Source organism: Amblyomma mixtum, chromosome 10 (assembly GCF_055824585.1).
Source record: "Amblyomma mixtum isolate Tamu chromosome 10, ASM5582458v1, whole genome shotgun sequence".
NCBI classification, from domain to species: domain Eukaryota; kingdom Metazoa; phylum Arthropoda; class Arachnida; order Ixodida; family Ixodidae; genus Amblyomma; species Amblyomma mixtum.
Window position 1 is genome coordinate 40,241,957 of NC_143021.1, and position 17,928 is coordinate 40,259,884.

Below are 17,928 nucleotides of genomic sequence, written 5' to 3' on the forward strand. Positions count from 1 at the left end.
AGTTCGCGCTGTTCAAATCATGAATATCTACCAACTCGCCCAACTGAATGTTTTGCTAAACGCGCTAATACCTATTTCTTGTTACCGCGCACCCGACTGCAATAATTCTTTCGTTGATGAGCTTCACTCTGTCATTTTAAACCTGCATTCCCGCTTTCCTCGTGCGACCTACTTATTGTCCGGCGACTTCAATTTCCCTGATATAGACTGGAATAATTTCATTGCTAAATCCACCCTATCAAAAAACTTTGTCGACCTTGCTCTCACGTTTGACGACTTTGACGACCTTGCTCTCAGACGGTCACTGTGCCAACTCGTGGTTCTAACATTTTGGATTTGATTCTCGTCTCTAATCCCGAGTTAATTAAGTCTGTTCAAAGCATAAAGGGCGTAAGCGATTACAACATTCTCTTATTCGACCTCTCCATTACGTTACAACATCGCCAACCTGAAACCAAGTACATCAGGGACTACAACAAAGCCAATTTCAACAAGATAAATACAGAACTAGATGTCTTTCTTCAACATTTTAGCCCCCTCGCTAATTATAGAACAGTTGAACAAAGTTGGTCCTTATTCAAACACAAAATGCTGTCTCTCATCGACAGGTTCGTTCCCCTGGTGCACATTCGAGGAGATGCCAGCAAGCCTTGGTTTTCTAATTCATTGTGAAACCTAGCCAGAAGAAAAAAAGCGTACTTTTCGGGAAACTAAGCAAGCGGATTCTCCCCAGAAGTGGTCTTCCTACTTTAAAGCGCTACGTGAATACACGGGCCAATTGAAGCGCTCCAAACGAAAGTTCTTCCACCAAGACCTTCTAACTATTCTACGCTACAAAGCGCAAAAATTTTGGAGCATATTAACCCCGAAACGCTGCCCGCCACACATGTCATTGACCAATTCTGATGGCTCGCATGTACCAGGTAACCAGTGCGCTGAAGTCATGAATTCGTATTTCGCTTCTGTGTTCACTCATATGAACCCACTTCCGACGTTCCCTTCTAACCGTGTTTTAACTACTCCGAAATACAGCCGGTCACAATCACATCTGAAGGCATAGCGAAACTAATAGATAACCTTAAGATCTGTAGCAGTCCAGGCCCTGACAACATATCGCCTAAAATTCTAAAAGGCACCAAACTGGTTTCCAGTTTGATTTTACAGATAATTTTCAATCAGTTTATCGCCACAACATCAATTCCAAGTGACTGGAAAAATAGCACCGTAACCCCTGTACACAAATCTGGCAGCCGTTCTGACACTTCGAATTACCGCCCCATTTCTTTGACGTGCATCTCTAGCAAACTGCTAGAGCATGTACTGTATTCAGCCATTGCATCACACCTTGACGCCAATTCTTTTTTCTTTCCGAATCAGCATGGTTTCTGTCGAGGCCTTTCATGCGAAACACAGCTATTCGAATTCACAACAGACCTTCACCTTAATCTCGACTCCGGCTTTCAAACTGACGTCATTTATCTGGACTTTTCTAAAGCATTTCATTGCGTACCCCATCGTCGCCTCATGGCCAAACTTTCGAGCCTTCATCTTGACCCGCTGGTTTTATCGTGGATCCACTGTTTCCTTTCTAACCGTTCGCAACGCACTGTAATAGACAACCACTATTCTTCAGCTAGAAACGTCATTTCGGGTGTTCCTCAGGGCTCTGTGCTCGGCCCTCTTCTTTTTTTGGTATTTATTAACGACCTTCCTTGCAACATATCATCGTCAATTCGCCTATTCGCAGACGACTACATTCTGTATCGACGCATATCATCAAACAACGATCAAGTCCTCCTCCAAAATGACCTCAACGCAATAACCAACTGGTGCACCCGGTGGCTGATGACATTAAACGTTTCAAAATGCAAGTACATGACAGTATCACGTAAATGCAATAGCTTAAATTACCAGTATTCTTTAAGGTCAATCCCCCTAACACAAGTCGAGTCCTACCGGTACTTAGGAATAACAATCACTAGCAAACTTTGATGGTCCGAGCACATCTTAAACATAGTAGCTGAAAGTTCGAAATCGCTCAACAGACTGAGAGTGTCTCCTCCATTCATCCGCAAGCTCGCTTATTCATTCGTACTAAACTAGAATATGCCTCAGTCGTACCTAATTGAAGCATTAGAATCAGTACAAAGTCGTGCAGCCCGATTTATTACTTCATGTTACGATCGCAGAACCAGTGTTTCTGGCATTAAATCATCGCTTGACATACCGCCACTGTCTTTTCGCCGTACCTTTTCCACAAGTTATGCTACAGTTTTCCTCAACTGCACTGCACACTTCTGCTCCCTCCCAATGGAACATCTCGTCGTCTTTTTAACAGCCTGAGCCTACAGCGTTTACATGGTTCCACCAATGCCTTTCAGAAATCCTTCCTGCCATCCGCCATTGAACAGTGGAATGAGCTGCCTGGGGCAGTTGTAACTGAGCGCGATGCAAATAAATTCAAAACCCTGCTTTTATCTCATCTTTTTTGTTAGCACACTTACAGTGTAATGCCCGACACTTTTCATTACCACCTCTGCACATGTTACATTTTTGAACCCTTGTCTGCTAATCAGTGTTCCCGTTTTCTTCCTGTATATATAGCGTGATGGCCACAGTGTTCCCTTTTTCATTTTTCAATGCTCTTTTAACAACTGTTTTGCCTTTTTCACTGTTACAATTCAAATGTTCCTATTGTTTGTGATTTCGTATTTTTGCTCCCCCCTTATGTACTGCCCCACCTAGGGGTCCTTAAGGGAAAATAAATGATGATGATGATGATGACAGCAGATTCGGAAACATGCCTTGCACACATAGCATGTTTCTGCATCTGCTGTCTGCTGGAAGAGTGCCAGTGGCATTCAACAATGCGCAAAATGACAGCCGGTGGGATGCGAATCTTTAAGTTTACACACTCAGTAATTAGCTTTCTTGACCAAGGGGCCAATAGTAAGTATTACTGAAACACTACAGACTGCGTCAGTACGCCTCTTTTGATCAAAAAGAAATGTCCTGTAGGTGTCACCATCTGGTGCTAGAGTGCGCCTATGGAACATGGTCTGGCAGTAAGCTCACGGGACGGCATCAGGATAGCAAAGCTGCTCCTGCAAGATAAAGGGCCACAGTGGCTTTGAGCCATAGGCCCGGTTTCTACAGTAGATGTTTCAAAGCCAATACGCTTTAAGTACTTAGTTACCAGTAGATTTGTTTCTAAGAACGGCCTGTTGTAGCGTGCGTATTTCATGGTTTGTTTTTTACAGCCACCTCATGTATCTAAGAAAGTACATCGTTTTTTTTTACTGTTCTGTTTCTTGGGAGCCGTACTGCTTTTGAAAAACGTTATGTGGTGCACCGTTCCAAGCAATGCTTTATGCTGGGTTCGTGCCCAGTGTTTCAATCGGTTACTGTTTGCCTTCTACATATTTTTTCAGTACATGTATGGAAAGGCACTCATTTCTTATTTTGGAAATTGTGCATATAAGAGCCATGTGTTATACCTATCCTATTGCTTTTGTTACCCTGTCAGACTTCACTATGATGCAAAATTTCATTTCAGGAGTTAAATAACTAAATAAAACACCCTAATAGCAGTGTCAATAATTAGAACGAGCCAAGGAGAACAACTGCCAGAGATACACAGCCCTGAAGGACTACCCTTCTCTGCATGACAAAGCAAGAAAGTGCTCTGTAAACACAAGCACCAACAGCATTTATTTCACAGGACATAATTCTACTGCTAGCACTGGCCACACCGCGCAGACTTTCGGCTTGTCCTTTGTCCCCGAGTGCAGTTTACACCCGAGTGAAGTACCACCACCTTGCCCAACAATACTCCCCAATCGGTTCCTCAAACTAGTCAGCAAAAACAAAACATGGACACCTCCAATGTATCAACCACCTTGCCCAACAATACTCCTCAATCAGTTTCTCAAACTAGTGAACAATGACAAAACATGGACACCTCCAATGTGACTCACTAGCCGAGTTACTATCGCAAGCACCAACACTGACACCAGAAGCTTCGACGGAATGTTCAGCGGTCACTACAGCAGGCCCTTTCACCAGCTCGCGAGCGCGTTCATCTTTCAACGCGTCCTTACTTGTGTGACCGAGCAGTGCCAACCACCTTGCCCAACAATACTCCTCAATCAGTTTCTCAAACTAGTGAACAATGACAAAACATGGACACCTCCAATGTGACTCACTAGCCGAGTTACTATCGCAAGCACCAACACTGACACCAGAAGCTTCGACGGAATGTTCAGCGGTCACCACAGCAGGCCCTTTCACCAGCTCGCGAGCGCGTTCATCTTTCAACACGTCCTTACTTGTGTGACCGAGCAGTGCCAACCACCTTGCCCAACAATACTCCTCAATCAGTTTCTCAAACTAGTGAACAATGACAAAACATGGACACCTCCAATGTGACTCACTAGCCGAGTTACTATCGCAAGCACCAACACTGACACCAGAAGCTTCGACGGAATGTTCAGCGGTCACCACAGCAGGCCCTTTCACCAGCTCGCGAGCGCGTTCATCTTTCAACGCGTCCTTACTTGTGTGACCGAGCAGTGCCAACCACCTTGCCCAACAATACTCCCCAATCAGTTTCTCAAACTACTGAACAGTGACAAATCATGGGCACCTCCAACGCGACTCACAGACAGGAATAAAAGTTCATATCCAGGCTTTCGCGAATTGACAATGAGGCCTTCAGAAAGCAGAGCCTGCAGCTCGGAAACAAATGGTCTCAGAAACTCATTTGAGGAGTCTGGCTTTGACTGCCCCGCAGATGCACCAACAAGAAATGGTGTTTCATCACCACAGTCATGAGCAAGGCACTGAATGGGCCAAAGCTGCATCTTTGAACTTCTTGACAGCGGAAGACCATCTATATTAAATGACAATGGAATCGGAGCAGGCGATTTTCTACTTGACGGAGCAAACGGAGCAGCCCATCTGCAAGACCGAAATGGCAACAGTGTCCTGGTGCTAATAGTGTGACCGGGCATTGTTCCTGTGGTTTCCGTGGAGTATGCAGAAGTGTGCGTCCATCCATTGGTATATCCAACATACCAGTCTGACTCCTTAAAATCTTCAGCAAAGCTGTCAGCGCACGCCTTTTTCAACTGCCCACTCCCGCAGAGAATCTCAGAAATCATTTTCTATGTTATCTGCCTCGCACTGGGGCGTCTGCACAGTTGCTGCTCCACAGTCACTGCTCTCGGCACAAAGTCCAGTTTCTATGTCCTGCGTGGGCTCATACAAATGTGCGCGATGGGAACCTGCACTCAAGGCAGCCCAACTAGCCGAGGTATTATCACAAGCACCAACACTGACACCAGAAGCTTCGACGGAATGTTCAGCAGTCACCACAGCAGGCCCTTTCACCAGCTCGCGAGCGCGTTCATCTTTCAATGCGTGTTTACTTGTGTGACCGAGCAGTGCCAATGACTTTTTTGTCTCCCGAGAGGCTTTTTCACATATGCGTGTATCACTACGCAGTTGCATAGCCATAACTGTACTGACTGTATATGCACAAATGCGGCTTGTTGATACACAGCACGCGCCATAACAGTACGTCCGGTTTTCATATGTACAACGGACCTAAATCGGCTGAAGACTGTAACCAAGGAGATACTCCAAACGAACGTCAGTCGGCTAAAGAAAGAAAAAACGAAACCAACTCTTGCCTTTTCCCACCGCCTCTATAGCTAGTCTGACTGCAGCTACACATCCAAAATCTGCACAGCAAAGGAAGGCCCAAAATTACGCGAGAAGACTGTGCTAAAGAATAAACTAATCGGACTTACCGCTTCCACTCCGCACTCTTCCCGCCGCGCGAAAGAGCACCGCCAGCGCCGCGTGCCGCCACTGGACCGGCTTTGGCAGTGGCTGTTGCTGGGCGCAAAAGTAATGCGCGTGCTGTGAATTGCTTTGTCAGCGCCACGTGTGCCCTCTTCCGCCCTGCTCCTCTTATCACACAGCGTCACGGCCAAGCACAGCTTTCCTTTCCTTCTCGTTTTCTTTGGCTGGCTGTGAAAACCAAAGCCACGAAATAAACCTCGCTCTTTTTGCTCCAGCCACCCGTCTCGTTTCGTTCTAGCGGGCTCCGCCGCCGACCCGTTGGCAGGCGTCTGCCGGCCCGTTTGTAACAGCGCATTTTGAATTATTTGAATGTGTAGAGACTGTATGGTTGCAGAGCTAAGCTTATATTTGACGCATGTAACAGTTCGTTTGACAACAAAAACTGGTACATATGCACTTGAAAAATGTCAAAGGTACAGATATGTCCACCGGTCGTACACCGAACATCCATAATCGGAAATTAGCAAAGTCCACTGGTAGTAAGCCATCGGAGGTCCTGCGGATTTTCGCTTTTGGACGTCCATCACTCGCAAACCGGCGAAAGTCCTGCGGATTCACTCTTTTGGACGTATGAGTCGGTCCGGCGCGGTATGATCCTCTGGTCATCTGCTGTACATATCTGGTTCGGTTTTATGGTGTTTAACGTCCCAAAAAGCGACTCAGGTTATTAGAGGCGCCATAGTGACGGTCTCCGGAAATTTCGACGTTAAAGAACCCCAGGTGGTCGAAATTTCCGGAACCTTCCACTACGGCGTCTCTTATAGCCTGAGTCGCTTTTTGGGACGTTAAACGCCATAAAACTGAACCAGTTATGTACAGCGGATGACCAGAGGATCATACCGCGCCAGACCGACTCATACGTCCAAAAGAGTGAATCCGCAGGACTTTCGCCGGTTCGCGAGTGATGGACGTCCAAAAGCGAAAATCCGCAGGACCTCCGATGGTTTACTACTAGTGGACTTTGCTAATTTTCGATCATGGACATTCAGTGTACGACTGATGGACATTCAAATTTTTTGCGGACAGTAGTTCTTAAACGGGTGTCCGACGGACTTTTATGGTCCAATGGGTAGTGTTGGATTTGATGCAGAAGGCCTTTCTGAATCTGGAGATCTACGTTGCCTGCTGTGTGCACAAGAAAGGGCATTGACTGTTGTGGTTGCCACTTTGCTTGTTCGGTTTGTCTTCTAATTTTGTGTGCATGGTGGGGAGTGCACTTATAGTGCAAGTGATCGGGAAGAAAAGTTTGCATGGCTTTATATGTCATGACTGACCCCTAAATGCTGTCATTTAAACACACTGCTTCTTATTGCTTTACATCGGCTCCTCATGTGTGCCCAACCACCCCGCAGGAAGACTGTGTGGCATGTATGGAAGAACTGTCTCATCTCGTGTATTCTATTCATTTATTCGCCACACTGCAGTATCTGTGGGAGCTGGCAGAAACGTTGACCAAAGCTCACCCGTGCATGCATGTTACACGTCTGCGACTGCAAATGAAAATGAGTGAACTCTACCTCCGTGTGCAAGCCCTTATCCGACAAGGGGATATACCTAGTTTCGCTCCTTGTGAACTTGCTTGATCTTTTTATTGCTCTTATCTGTGACTGCACTGTGAATGATGGCAGATCAATAATGTGAGCCAGCACTGTGTTTAGGCTCTATAAAGAGGCGTCATAAAAATTGCTGATTGGTCGAGGTGTGATGTCATCAATAGACATGACATGACTAAGTAAGCAGGTCATGCGACACGGCCGAGAGCAGTTGGCAGATGCACTGCTCATGTTTTTAGATTTGTTGATGATTGCCTGGTCCTTTTACAACTAAGGGAAGGTAACGTTTCTGTTATTGCTGACTCAGTCCTGGAGCATTTCTTTTTTTTGCCATTTCCAAGCCTATGAATTTTACCTTTGAACTCCCAGAAAATGACTCACTACAGTTTTTAAATTTAAGCTTTCTTTTTAACATTACAGGCTGCATATGTCGCATAGGCATCACATGTTGCACTTCAAGTTATGCTAAATCATTCATACCCAAAACCATTATTGATTGGAACCGGCTGCCTTACACAATCGCAACTGAAACGAATGCGACATCATTTCATGAACTTTTAAAAAATCAAAGCCATGTGTAGTTTTCTTCTAGTTCTGTTCTGCTCACCACAATGTGTTCGAGTTTTGCTTTTCGTTCTGTTTATTCCGTTGTTTTTATCTTTGTGTTTTCTTTTCTTGTTTTTTTATTTTGTTTATTTTGTGTCTTGTTGTTCCGCCACATTTCGATTCTTGCTGAGTATACCAGTTATTGCTATTTTCTTGCTTCTTTTCTTTTTTGCCCTGTTACTCATGTTAGATGTTCCTTCTATGTATTCAAGTTGAAATTTTTACCACCCCCTATGTAATACCTTTGTGAAGAGGGCCTTTAGGGGTATCTTGAAATAAAAATAAAATAAAATAAAATATGTTGGGCCTACATGCCACATTCAAGGAAAGCTCCTTTGCCATATCACTCCTCACATTCGAAACTTCTCAAGCATGGTATCGCTTCTTTGTCATTTAGATCCGCGCTTCTAAGTCGTGTTTTCAAAAAGTGGAATCCAGTTTTGGATTTCCGGTTGAACACCTCAAATTGATGGCTGTCCTGATTCGGTGCTTGCTGCCATTGCCTCAGGCTTGTGTAAGCAGCTATGTGAACAGGAAAATAAGGAACCTGTTTCTAGCAGTGGCATGGAAGCGAAACAGAAAAAGAAATACGAGGTGGTGCCTTACGTCCACCGCATAATTTGAAAAGGATAGCAACAAACTTTGGCTTGAACGTTGTTTCCAGGGCACCTCAAAAACTATTGCGCCTTTGTGCACTTTCAGGCCGAAGCCACAAGAAAACGATTGCAGTATCAAGCGTGTTGCCAAGTTCATGGAGTGCAAAATTGGTGTTGTCTACAAAGTCCCTCTGAGCTGTGGTCATGTCATTGCCTCAGTGAACATTTAAGGGTCTCTTTTGAATCAGCCGCAGTTAACTTGCCTCAACATTGTTTAAGCTGCCATTGTCTTAGTATTCACTTTTTGGAAACACTGACGTTGTTGGCCGCTCTAAAGGGCAGCTAGTAAAGGGGAGATTTCTGAGGCGTCATTCATTCATACGTTGAGGAGTGACACTTTAGTTTTTTTGCTACGAAAAGAATCTATTTTGTTACATTCTGAGTAATCTCTCAGATGTTGTTTTTTGAAGGTTGAGGAGGTGCTTCCTGTTTTTCCCATGCTCCTTTGAAGTTTTTTAGCCCCCAAATTCAGTTATCTTGATATCTGACCGCCTCCTAAAATCAGTGGATAGTTGAGCATGCCTCGAGCATGTCATTTTGCTCGTCCTGTGTTGCCCTCATGTCCTTGTTTCTCCCTCACCCCTCCGCACATGATGTTAGAATGGAGCCAACGTGTGGGAAATCCCCACAACGAGGGGTGGCCATGCAAGTGTGTCGCTGAAGTATCAGCGGCTACACAGGCTTCACTTATGTGCCGCGAAAAAACAGGCCGTGCAGTCGTCAGATTTTCATGCTACCACATACTCAGCACATAATGTGATCCCTAATTTTTTTTCATTCTTTTTAGATAGCCCCAAGCTGTCGAATGTCCTTCAGAAGCCCATTAGGCGGTGTGGCAGGGCATTATTTTTCTCAGTAGTTTTTACTGCCCACCCCAAAGATTGTGTTTTGCCTTTTCGAGATGAATTACACAACTAGCCCAATGTATTTCACCCTTTGTTTTGCGTTTCAATAATTGTTGGTTCGAGTAACCGGCATGTGCATTATCTTTTTCTGCAGGAAGTTGGACTGAGTCACAGATTTTTACTAGCTTTATCAGCCAGCCATGATGGTTGGCATTTTTCATTGTTTGTGACGGAACAGCGCAAAACACCGGGACAAGAGACAAGCACTGTCAGGGAAATGAGAGTTTGGAAGTCAAGAGTGAAACACTGAGAAGAGGCCGAGGTACTAGAAATGATATCAGCCAGGATAGCAGCTTGGGCATGTTGGTTATTCATTTGTGACGGAACAGCGCAAAACACCGGGACAAGAGACAAGCGCTGTCAGGAAAATGAGAGTTTGGAAGTCAAGAGTGAAACACTGAGAAGAGGCCGAGGTACTAGAAATGATATCAGCCAGGACAGCAGCTTGGGCATGTTGGTTATTCATTTGTGATGGAACAGCGCAAAACACCGGGACAAGAGACAAGCACTGTCAGGGAAATGAGAGTTTGGAAGTCAAGAGTGAAACACTGAGAAGAGGCCGAGGTACTAGAAATGATATCAGCCAGGACAGCAGCTTGGGCATGTTGGTTATTCATTTGTGACGGAACAGCGCAAAACACCGGGACAAGAGACAAGCGCTGTCAGGGAAATGAGAGTTTGGAAGTCAAGAGTGAAACACTGAGAAGAGGCCGAGGTACTAGAAATGATATCAGCCAGGACAGCAGCTTGGGCATGTTGGTTATTCATTTGTGATGGAACAGCGCAAAACACCGGGACAAGAGACAAGCGCTGTCAGGGAAATGAGTTTGGAAGTCAAGAGTGAAACACTGAGAAGAGGCCGAGGTACTAGAAATGATATCAGCCAGGACAGCAGCTTGGGCATGTTGGTTATTCATTTGTGACGGAACAGCGCAAAACACCGGGACAAGAGGCAAGCGCTGTCAGGGAAATTAGAGTTTGGAAGTCAAGAGTGAAACACTGAGAAGAGGCCGAGGTACTAGAAATGATATCAGCCAGGACAGCAGCTTGGGCATGTTGGTTATTCATTTGTGACGGAACAGCGCAAAACACCGGGACAAGAGACAAGCGCTGTCAGGGAAATGAGAGTTTGGAAGTCAAGAGTGAAACACTGAGAAGAGGCCGAGGTACTAGAAATGATATCAGCCAGGACAGCAGCTTGGGCATGTTGGTTATTCATTTGTGATGGAACAGCGCAAAACACCGGGACAAGAGACAAGCACTGTCAGGGAAATGAGAGTTTGGAAGTCAAGAGTGAAACACTGAGAAGAGGCCGAGGTACTAGAAATGATATCAGCCAGGACAGCAGCTTGGGCATGTTGGTTATTCATTTGTGATGGAACAGCGCAAAACACCGGGACAAGAGACAAGCACTGTCAGGGAAATGAGTTTGGAAGTCAAGAGTGAAACACTGAGAAGAGGCCGAGGTACTAGAAATGATATCAGCCAGGACAGCAGCTTGGGCATGTTGGTTATTCATTTGTGACGGAACAGCGCAAAACACCGTTACAAGAGACAAGCGCTGTCAGGGAAATGAGAGTTTGGAAGTCAAGAGTGAAACACTGAGAAGAGGCCGAGGTACTAGAAATGATATCAGCCAGGACAGCAGCTTGGGCATGTTGGTTATTCATTTGTGATGGAACAGCGCAAAACACCGGGACAAGAGACAAGCACTGTTAGGGAAATGAGTTTGGAAGTCAAGAGTGAAACACTGAGAAGAGGCCGAGGTACTAGAAATGATATCAGCCAGGACAGCAGCTTGGGCATGTTGGTTATTCATTTGTGACGGAACAGCGCAAAACACCGTTACAAGAGACAAGCGCTGTCAGGGAAATGAGAGTTTGGAAGTCAAGAGTGAAACACTGAGAAGAGGCCGAGGTACTAGAAATGATATCAGCCAGGACAGCAGCTTGGGCATGTTGGTTATTCATTTGTGACGGAACAGCGCAAAACACCGGGACAAGAGACAAGCACTGTTAGGGAAATGAGTTTGGAAGTCAAGAGTGAAACACTGAGAAGAGGCCGAGGTACTAGAAATGATATCAGCCAGGACAGCAGCTTGGGCATGTTGGTTATTCATTTGTGATGGAACAGCGCAAAACACCGGGACAAGAGACAAGCACTGTCAGGGAAATGAGAGTTTGGAAGTCAAGAGTGAAACACTGAGAAGAGGCCGAGGTACTAGAAATGATATCAGCCAGGACAGCAGCTTGGGCATGTTGGTTATTCATTTGTGATGGAACAGCGCAAAACACCGGGACAAGAGACAAGCACTGTCAGGGAAATGAGAGTTTGGAAGTCAAGAGTGAAACACTGAGAAGAGGCCGAGGTACTAGAAATGATATCAGCCAGGACAGCAGCTTGGGCATGTTGGTTATTCATTTGTGATGGAACAGCGCAAAACACCGGGAAAAGAGACAAGCACTGTCAGGGAAATGAGAGTTTGGAAGTCAAGAGTGAAACACTGAGAAGAGGCCGAGGTACTAGAAATGATATCAGCCAGGACAGCAGCTTGGGCATGTTGGTTATTCATTTGTGATGGAACAGCGCAAAACACCGGGACAAGAGACAAGCACTGTCAGGGAAATGAGAGTTTGGAAGTCAAGAGTGAAACACTGAGAAGAGGCCGAGGTACTAGAAAGGGGCACGACAGCGCACCAAGGATGACGCACTCACGATGGTTAATGTTACAGGCAACTCTCACCTGGGCGGTGTGTTCTGGGCCGCTTGGAACGGACCAATACCTGCCTACCTACCTACCGCCCACCTCACCTGCTACGATGCGACGGACGCCAACTTTGGATGAAGCCTGCTTCTTCGTCAGACAACCCGGCACTACTACATCAGAGCTCGACGCGGCCGGGCCACAGCATAAAAGCCACCCAGCAAGCGTCCACTTCGGGCACGACAGCGCACCAAGGATGACGCACTCACGATGGTTAATGTTACAGGCAACTCTCACCTGGGCGGTGTGTTCTGGGCCGCTTGGAACGGACCAATACCTGCCTACCTACCTACCGCCCACCTCACCTGCTACGATGCGACGGACGCCAACTTTGGATGAAGCCTGCTTCTTCGTCAGACAACCCGGCACTACTACATCAGAGCTCGACGCGGCCGGGCCACAGCATAAAAGCCACCCAGCAAGCGTCCACTTCGGGCACGACAGCGCACCAAGGATGACGCACTCACGATGGTTAATGTTACAGGTTAGTTACCTGAACAATGCGACTTGCGTTAAAAGTAGCAATTACTCTCTTTTTGCGGTGTCGTGCCCCCCAGCGTTGAATGATTTCTTTAAGCGAGTGTTAGCATCTTTGTCGGGTATTTGTTTCACACTGTCTGACATTTTGCTCATGCTCTCGGGTGATGTAGAGTCAAACCCTGGCCCAATGTCAAAAGCTGAGGCTGAAGCATTTGTCGAGGCTCTGGATGCTATCCGTAAGCTAGAAGAAGAACATGCTTCATTACTGGAGGAAATTAAAAACGCAAAGGAAAAGCAGGTAGCAACTGAAAATGAAGTTCGACTGCTGACTGCTAAAGTGGCGGCATTGGAAGCATCCATATCCTCGAGTGGCGCAGCAGAAGACAGGGCAAATGCTGATGCTGAAGCTGTGCTTGGTGTCTCGAAACGTTTGACAGCCATTACGTCAAGATGTGACGACACTGAAAATAGGATGCGGCGCTCCAATCTACTCTTCTTTGGGGTAGATGATGACGAACAGGAAGACTGGGCAATGTCTGAAAATAAAGTAATTAATCTCTGCTGGGATAAACTGGGTATCGCTACAACTGGCCAACAATTTGAACGAGTTCACAGACTGGGCAAATATGATTCTGAAAAGCAGCGGCCTATTATAGCTAAGCTCACGTATTTTAAGGACAAGGAACGCATCCTATCTTTTGGGTATAAACTGAAAGGAACAAATTTTGCCATTCGTGAAGATTTTTCAATTACAACACGAAAAGCCAGGGCAAAGCTGATTCAGTTCGCAAAAACGCACAAAATGAAATTCAAGCTATCGGTTGACAAGCTACGTATGGATTCACAAACATATGTTTACGACGTCGCTACTGACTCAGTCATCCTGTCTGATCGGTAGCCACTACCCATCTCTTGTGCTCGCAACTATCAAAAACCTAAACCAGCCGTCGTCTCTTCACCTTTATCAATTTCATTTGCTAACATCAGAAGTATCCTATCAAAGCGCGCTCTTGTCACATCTTTTCTGGAGGACAGTGATCCTGACGTTATCGTATTCACTGAAACGTGGCTGCACCCCGATATCGGTGATCATGAAGTTATTTCAGCCTCCAGTCCATTCAACATATACAGGCGTGATCGCCCGCATAGGCGAGGGGGCGGAGTTCTATTAGGTATAAGGAAATCAGTTGCTTCCTTTGTTATTGATACCGATTCGGATCTCGAAATAATCTGGGCAGCAAGCATGATTTCTTCTAGAAAACTTCTAATAGGTAACTGCTACCGAGCCCCAGATTCTGACAATTCTTTTTTAAATAAACTTCATGACAGCATGGCTAAGGCGTTCCAGCTCTTTCCAGCCGATATCACTTATCTATTTGGGGATTTTAACTTTCCGCAGATTGACTGGACAGAGCTCTCATCCCCTTGTAATGCCTCATTAAGATTCATAAACATGACTCTAGATTTTAACCTATTTCAAGTAGTTACCAAGCCCACCCGTGGCTCCAATATACTAGATCTCATCTTTACAACAGCCCCTGAAACAGTCGGTAACATTTCATACTTAGATGGATTTAGTGACCATGATTTGCTTCAAGTGACTATTAACATTCCGCTTCCCTTCACTGGAGTCACAAGAAAGCAAATTCGCGATTACAACAGAGCTGATTATGCCCTTATTAACACCGAACTCGAAGAGTTTGCCGACAAAATACTACTGCCTTTCTTTCAAGATAGGTCAATCAATGATAATTGGATTCTCTTCCGAGAAAAGCTGTCAGAATTAGCAGCCAAATACGTCCCGCTCATCACTATAACTAATGATAAATCCAACCCTTGGTTCACGAAACTCCATCACAGAATGAGAAATAAGAAAAAACGGCTGTACAAAAATGCAAAGCGCGTGAGTTCTCCAAGTGCTTGGAATAAATACAAAAACTATCTAAACACTTACTGCTCTGCTATTTGCGACGCTAAAGATAAATATTATTCACAAGACCTTCCAGCACTGCTCAAGAACAATCCCAGCAAGTTCTGGAAGGTAATAGGTCGGCGTAACATTAGTAACGATATTTCAATACATGACAACAACAACATTCCCTACTCTGATGCTGACAGCGCAACTGCATTTAACTCATTTTTCACATCTGTATTCACTAGAGAAGACAGTTCCTACATTCCTTGCGTGCCCGATTTTGACTACCCATACATGGCTCCGATTGATATTACTCTCGAAGGCATAACCCGATTGATCACTAACCTGAAAGTGTCTTCTTCATGTGGCGTCGATGAAATTAATTCCAAAATATTAAAGAACACCCTATCCGCGTCTAGTAACATCTTACTTCATATCTTTCGCCAGTCATTATTAACAGGCATGCTTCCGAATGACTGGAAAATAGCAAAAGTGGTACCAGTTTACAAAAGTGGCAATAAACATGCGCGTGAAAACTATCGCCCAATTTCTCTAACATGTATCTGCTGCAAGATGCTCGAGCACATTATTGCGTCTCATATTTACGGTCACTTGGAATCTGTTCATTTCTTTTTCCCCAATCAGCATGGCTTTAGGAAAGGCTTTTCATGTGAATCACAGTTATTCGAATTCACTACTGACCTTCATTCGAACATGAACAACAACTTACAATCTGATTGTGCATTCCTCGATTTCGCAAAAGCATTTGATCGTGTCGCTCACTGTCGCTTAATATCTAAGCTTTCGGCGCTCAAACTAGATGCCCTAACTTTGTCATGGCTCCGTAATTTTCTTTCGAATCGGCAACAGTTCACAGTCATTAATAATCACTTATCTCCTCTTTCTGATGTTACGTCAGGTGTGCCACAAGGGAGCGTCCTTGGTCCCTTACTTTTCTTAATTTACATAAATGACCTGCCGTGCAACATTTCATCCCGCATACGAATATTTGCTGACGATTGTATTGTATACCGATCCATAAAGAGTACTGACGACCACATTTCACTTCAAAGTGACCTGGATTTAATTCATGATTGGTGTAGAACATGGCTAATGACCCTAAATGTTTCCAAGTGTAAAATAATCTCTTTTTCTCGAAAATCGGCAAACTCTTACTTCCCTTACCACATTAATAACAACATATTAGGTCGGGCTACTCAATACAAATACTTAGGCGTTCACTTCTCACCGAACCTTTCTTGGACTGCTCACATAACCACCATTGCTGCCAATGCTTCACGATCATTAGGTTTCCTGCGCCGCAACTTACAAAACACTACTGCTAATGTGCGTAAACAAGCCTATATAACTTTTGTTAGATCTCAGCTCGAGTATGCGTCTTCCATCTGGTCTCCTCACCAAAAGTACTTAATTGACATGCTAGAAGCAATCCAAAATAGGGCTAGTCGATTTATTTCACGAAATTATAGTTTTCAATCAAGCGTTACCCAAATGAAGCTGGAACTTTCTCTCCTTCCATTAAGAACTCGTCGAGACATAGCCCTTTTATCTCTGTTTCACAAATTAATCCATGCCACTCAGTCACCTTTATCGCACCTGCAACGACCCTCTTATTCATCAACCAGATCGCACAATAACCTCAACTACACGCGCATTTATGGCAGTACTCACGCCTTTAACTTTTCTCCGCTCCCACGTGCTATATGTCTATGGAACGATCTTCCAAACTGCATTGCATCGCAGCGCAACCACGGCACGTTTCATAATCATCTGGTCAAACATTATATAGATAACACCTAGCACGTTTTCTTTGCCCGAGTCATGCCTGTTTTTTTTTGTTTTTTTTTTGTCACACCCTGTTTATCAGCCCATTCGCCTTCCTGTGTATTTGCTCATGTTCTTTTTTTCCCGTTACTATTATGTCGTATTTATATTCTATTTTTTATTTAATGTTTTTCTGCATGTATTTTGTACTGTAGTGATAATTTGTAATCAGCTTTTAGAATGTAACAGTGTTTGTTTCTACGCATTTTTGGTTTCTTCTAGCTACTGTTGCACATATATATTGCTCCCCCCTTACTCAATGCCTCCCTGGAGGCCTGTAAGGTACCTGTAAATAAATAAATAAATAAATAAATATCAGCCAGGACAGCAGCTTGGGCATGTTGGTTATTCATTTGTGATGGAACAGCGCAAAACACCGGGACAAGAGACAAGCACTGTCAGGGAAATGAGAGTTTGGAAGTCAAGAGTGAAACACTGAGAAGAGGCCGAGGTACTAGAAATGATATCAGCCAGGACAGCAGCTTGGGCATGTTGGTTATTCATTTGTGACGGAACAGCGCAAAACACCGGGACAAGAGACAAGCGCTGACTCTTGTCCCAGTGTTTTGCGCTGCTCCGTCAAAAAATGAGTAACCAACATGCCCAAGCTGCTGTCCTGGCTGATATCATTGTTGCACCCTTGCATTTATTTGATAAAAAAAAAAGCGGCCTAAAAAACCGGTTTGGGAAGCAATAGAGGATCTAAGCAGACAGCCACATTTGAGCAAGATATAAAGGAATGCTACACGTGAGAAATAAAGCCAAGCCTTTCACCCATGGGCCTCAAATGCAGTAGTAATAGGCAAAAACTGTTGTGCAGTATGGTAAAGCTGGTTTTGCAATGCCAACGAGCAGCCACCGGGGGCGTGGATGTGCAAATTACACTAGCAAGCAGAGCATAAACTATCAGCTCTCTTTATTGTGTGGGAGTAGTTAAAACAGTCGATCAAAAATAGAAGAATAAAAGAAAAGATCACAACTCTCCTTCAGTCTGAAGATAGGCTGACAAGCGAGTTGTTTGAAGCATTCAGCAGATGTCCAGAATCCTTGATGAAACAACTTCTTGAGGAACTAGCGAATTCCAGTGGCACCGACTTTTTATTTTTCTGCTTCGGCACAAAGGGAATTTGCATTAGTGAATGATGCAGCCAATCAGAGTTTGTTGTGCCTGTTGTGCTGCTGACTACAGTATGACGCTACCTCATCTTCTCATCAGCCGTGACCATTTTAACACAGCAGTTACCTCATTCTACTGGTAGTTTTCTTTTTCCACATTTAGTTGGTGGTGTTTTGGAAATTTCTTTCTAGCATGATTTTTTATTCTAGGCTTTTTCTC

The 17,928-nt window shown here is 44.7% G+C and overlaps 2 protein-coding genes across 2 annotated transcripts in view; both read left to right on the top strand.

Annotated features, from left to right (window-relative positions):
• LOC149325638 (endothelin-converting enzyme 2-like) overlaps nucleotides 1–17,928 on the top strand; it is a 226,290-nt gene that overhangs the window by 123,211 nt on the left and 85,151 nt on the right. The window lies entirely within an intron of this gene.
• On the top strand, nucleotides 12,042–17,133 carry LOC149325640 (uncharacterized). The gene has a single exon (XM_089563579.1). The coding sequence runs from the start codon at nucleotides 12,117–12,119 to the stop codon at nucleotides 13,728–13,730; it is 1,614 nt and encodes a 537-aa protein (XP_089419705.1). The 5' UTR covers nucleotides 12,042–12,116; the 3' UTR covers nucleotides 13,731–17,133.

Excerpts from the sequence above, each read along its gene's own strand:
- LOC149325640 (XM_089563579.1), top strand. The coding sequence starts at position 12,117 with ATGATATCAGCCAGGACAGCAGCTTGGGCATGTTGGTTATTCATTTGT.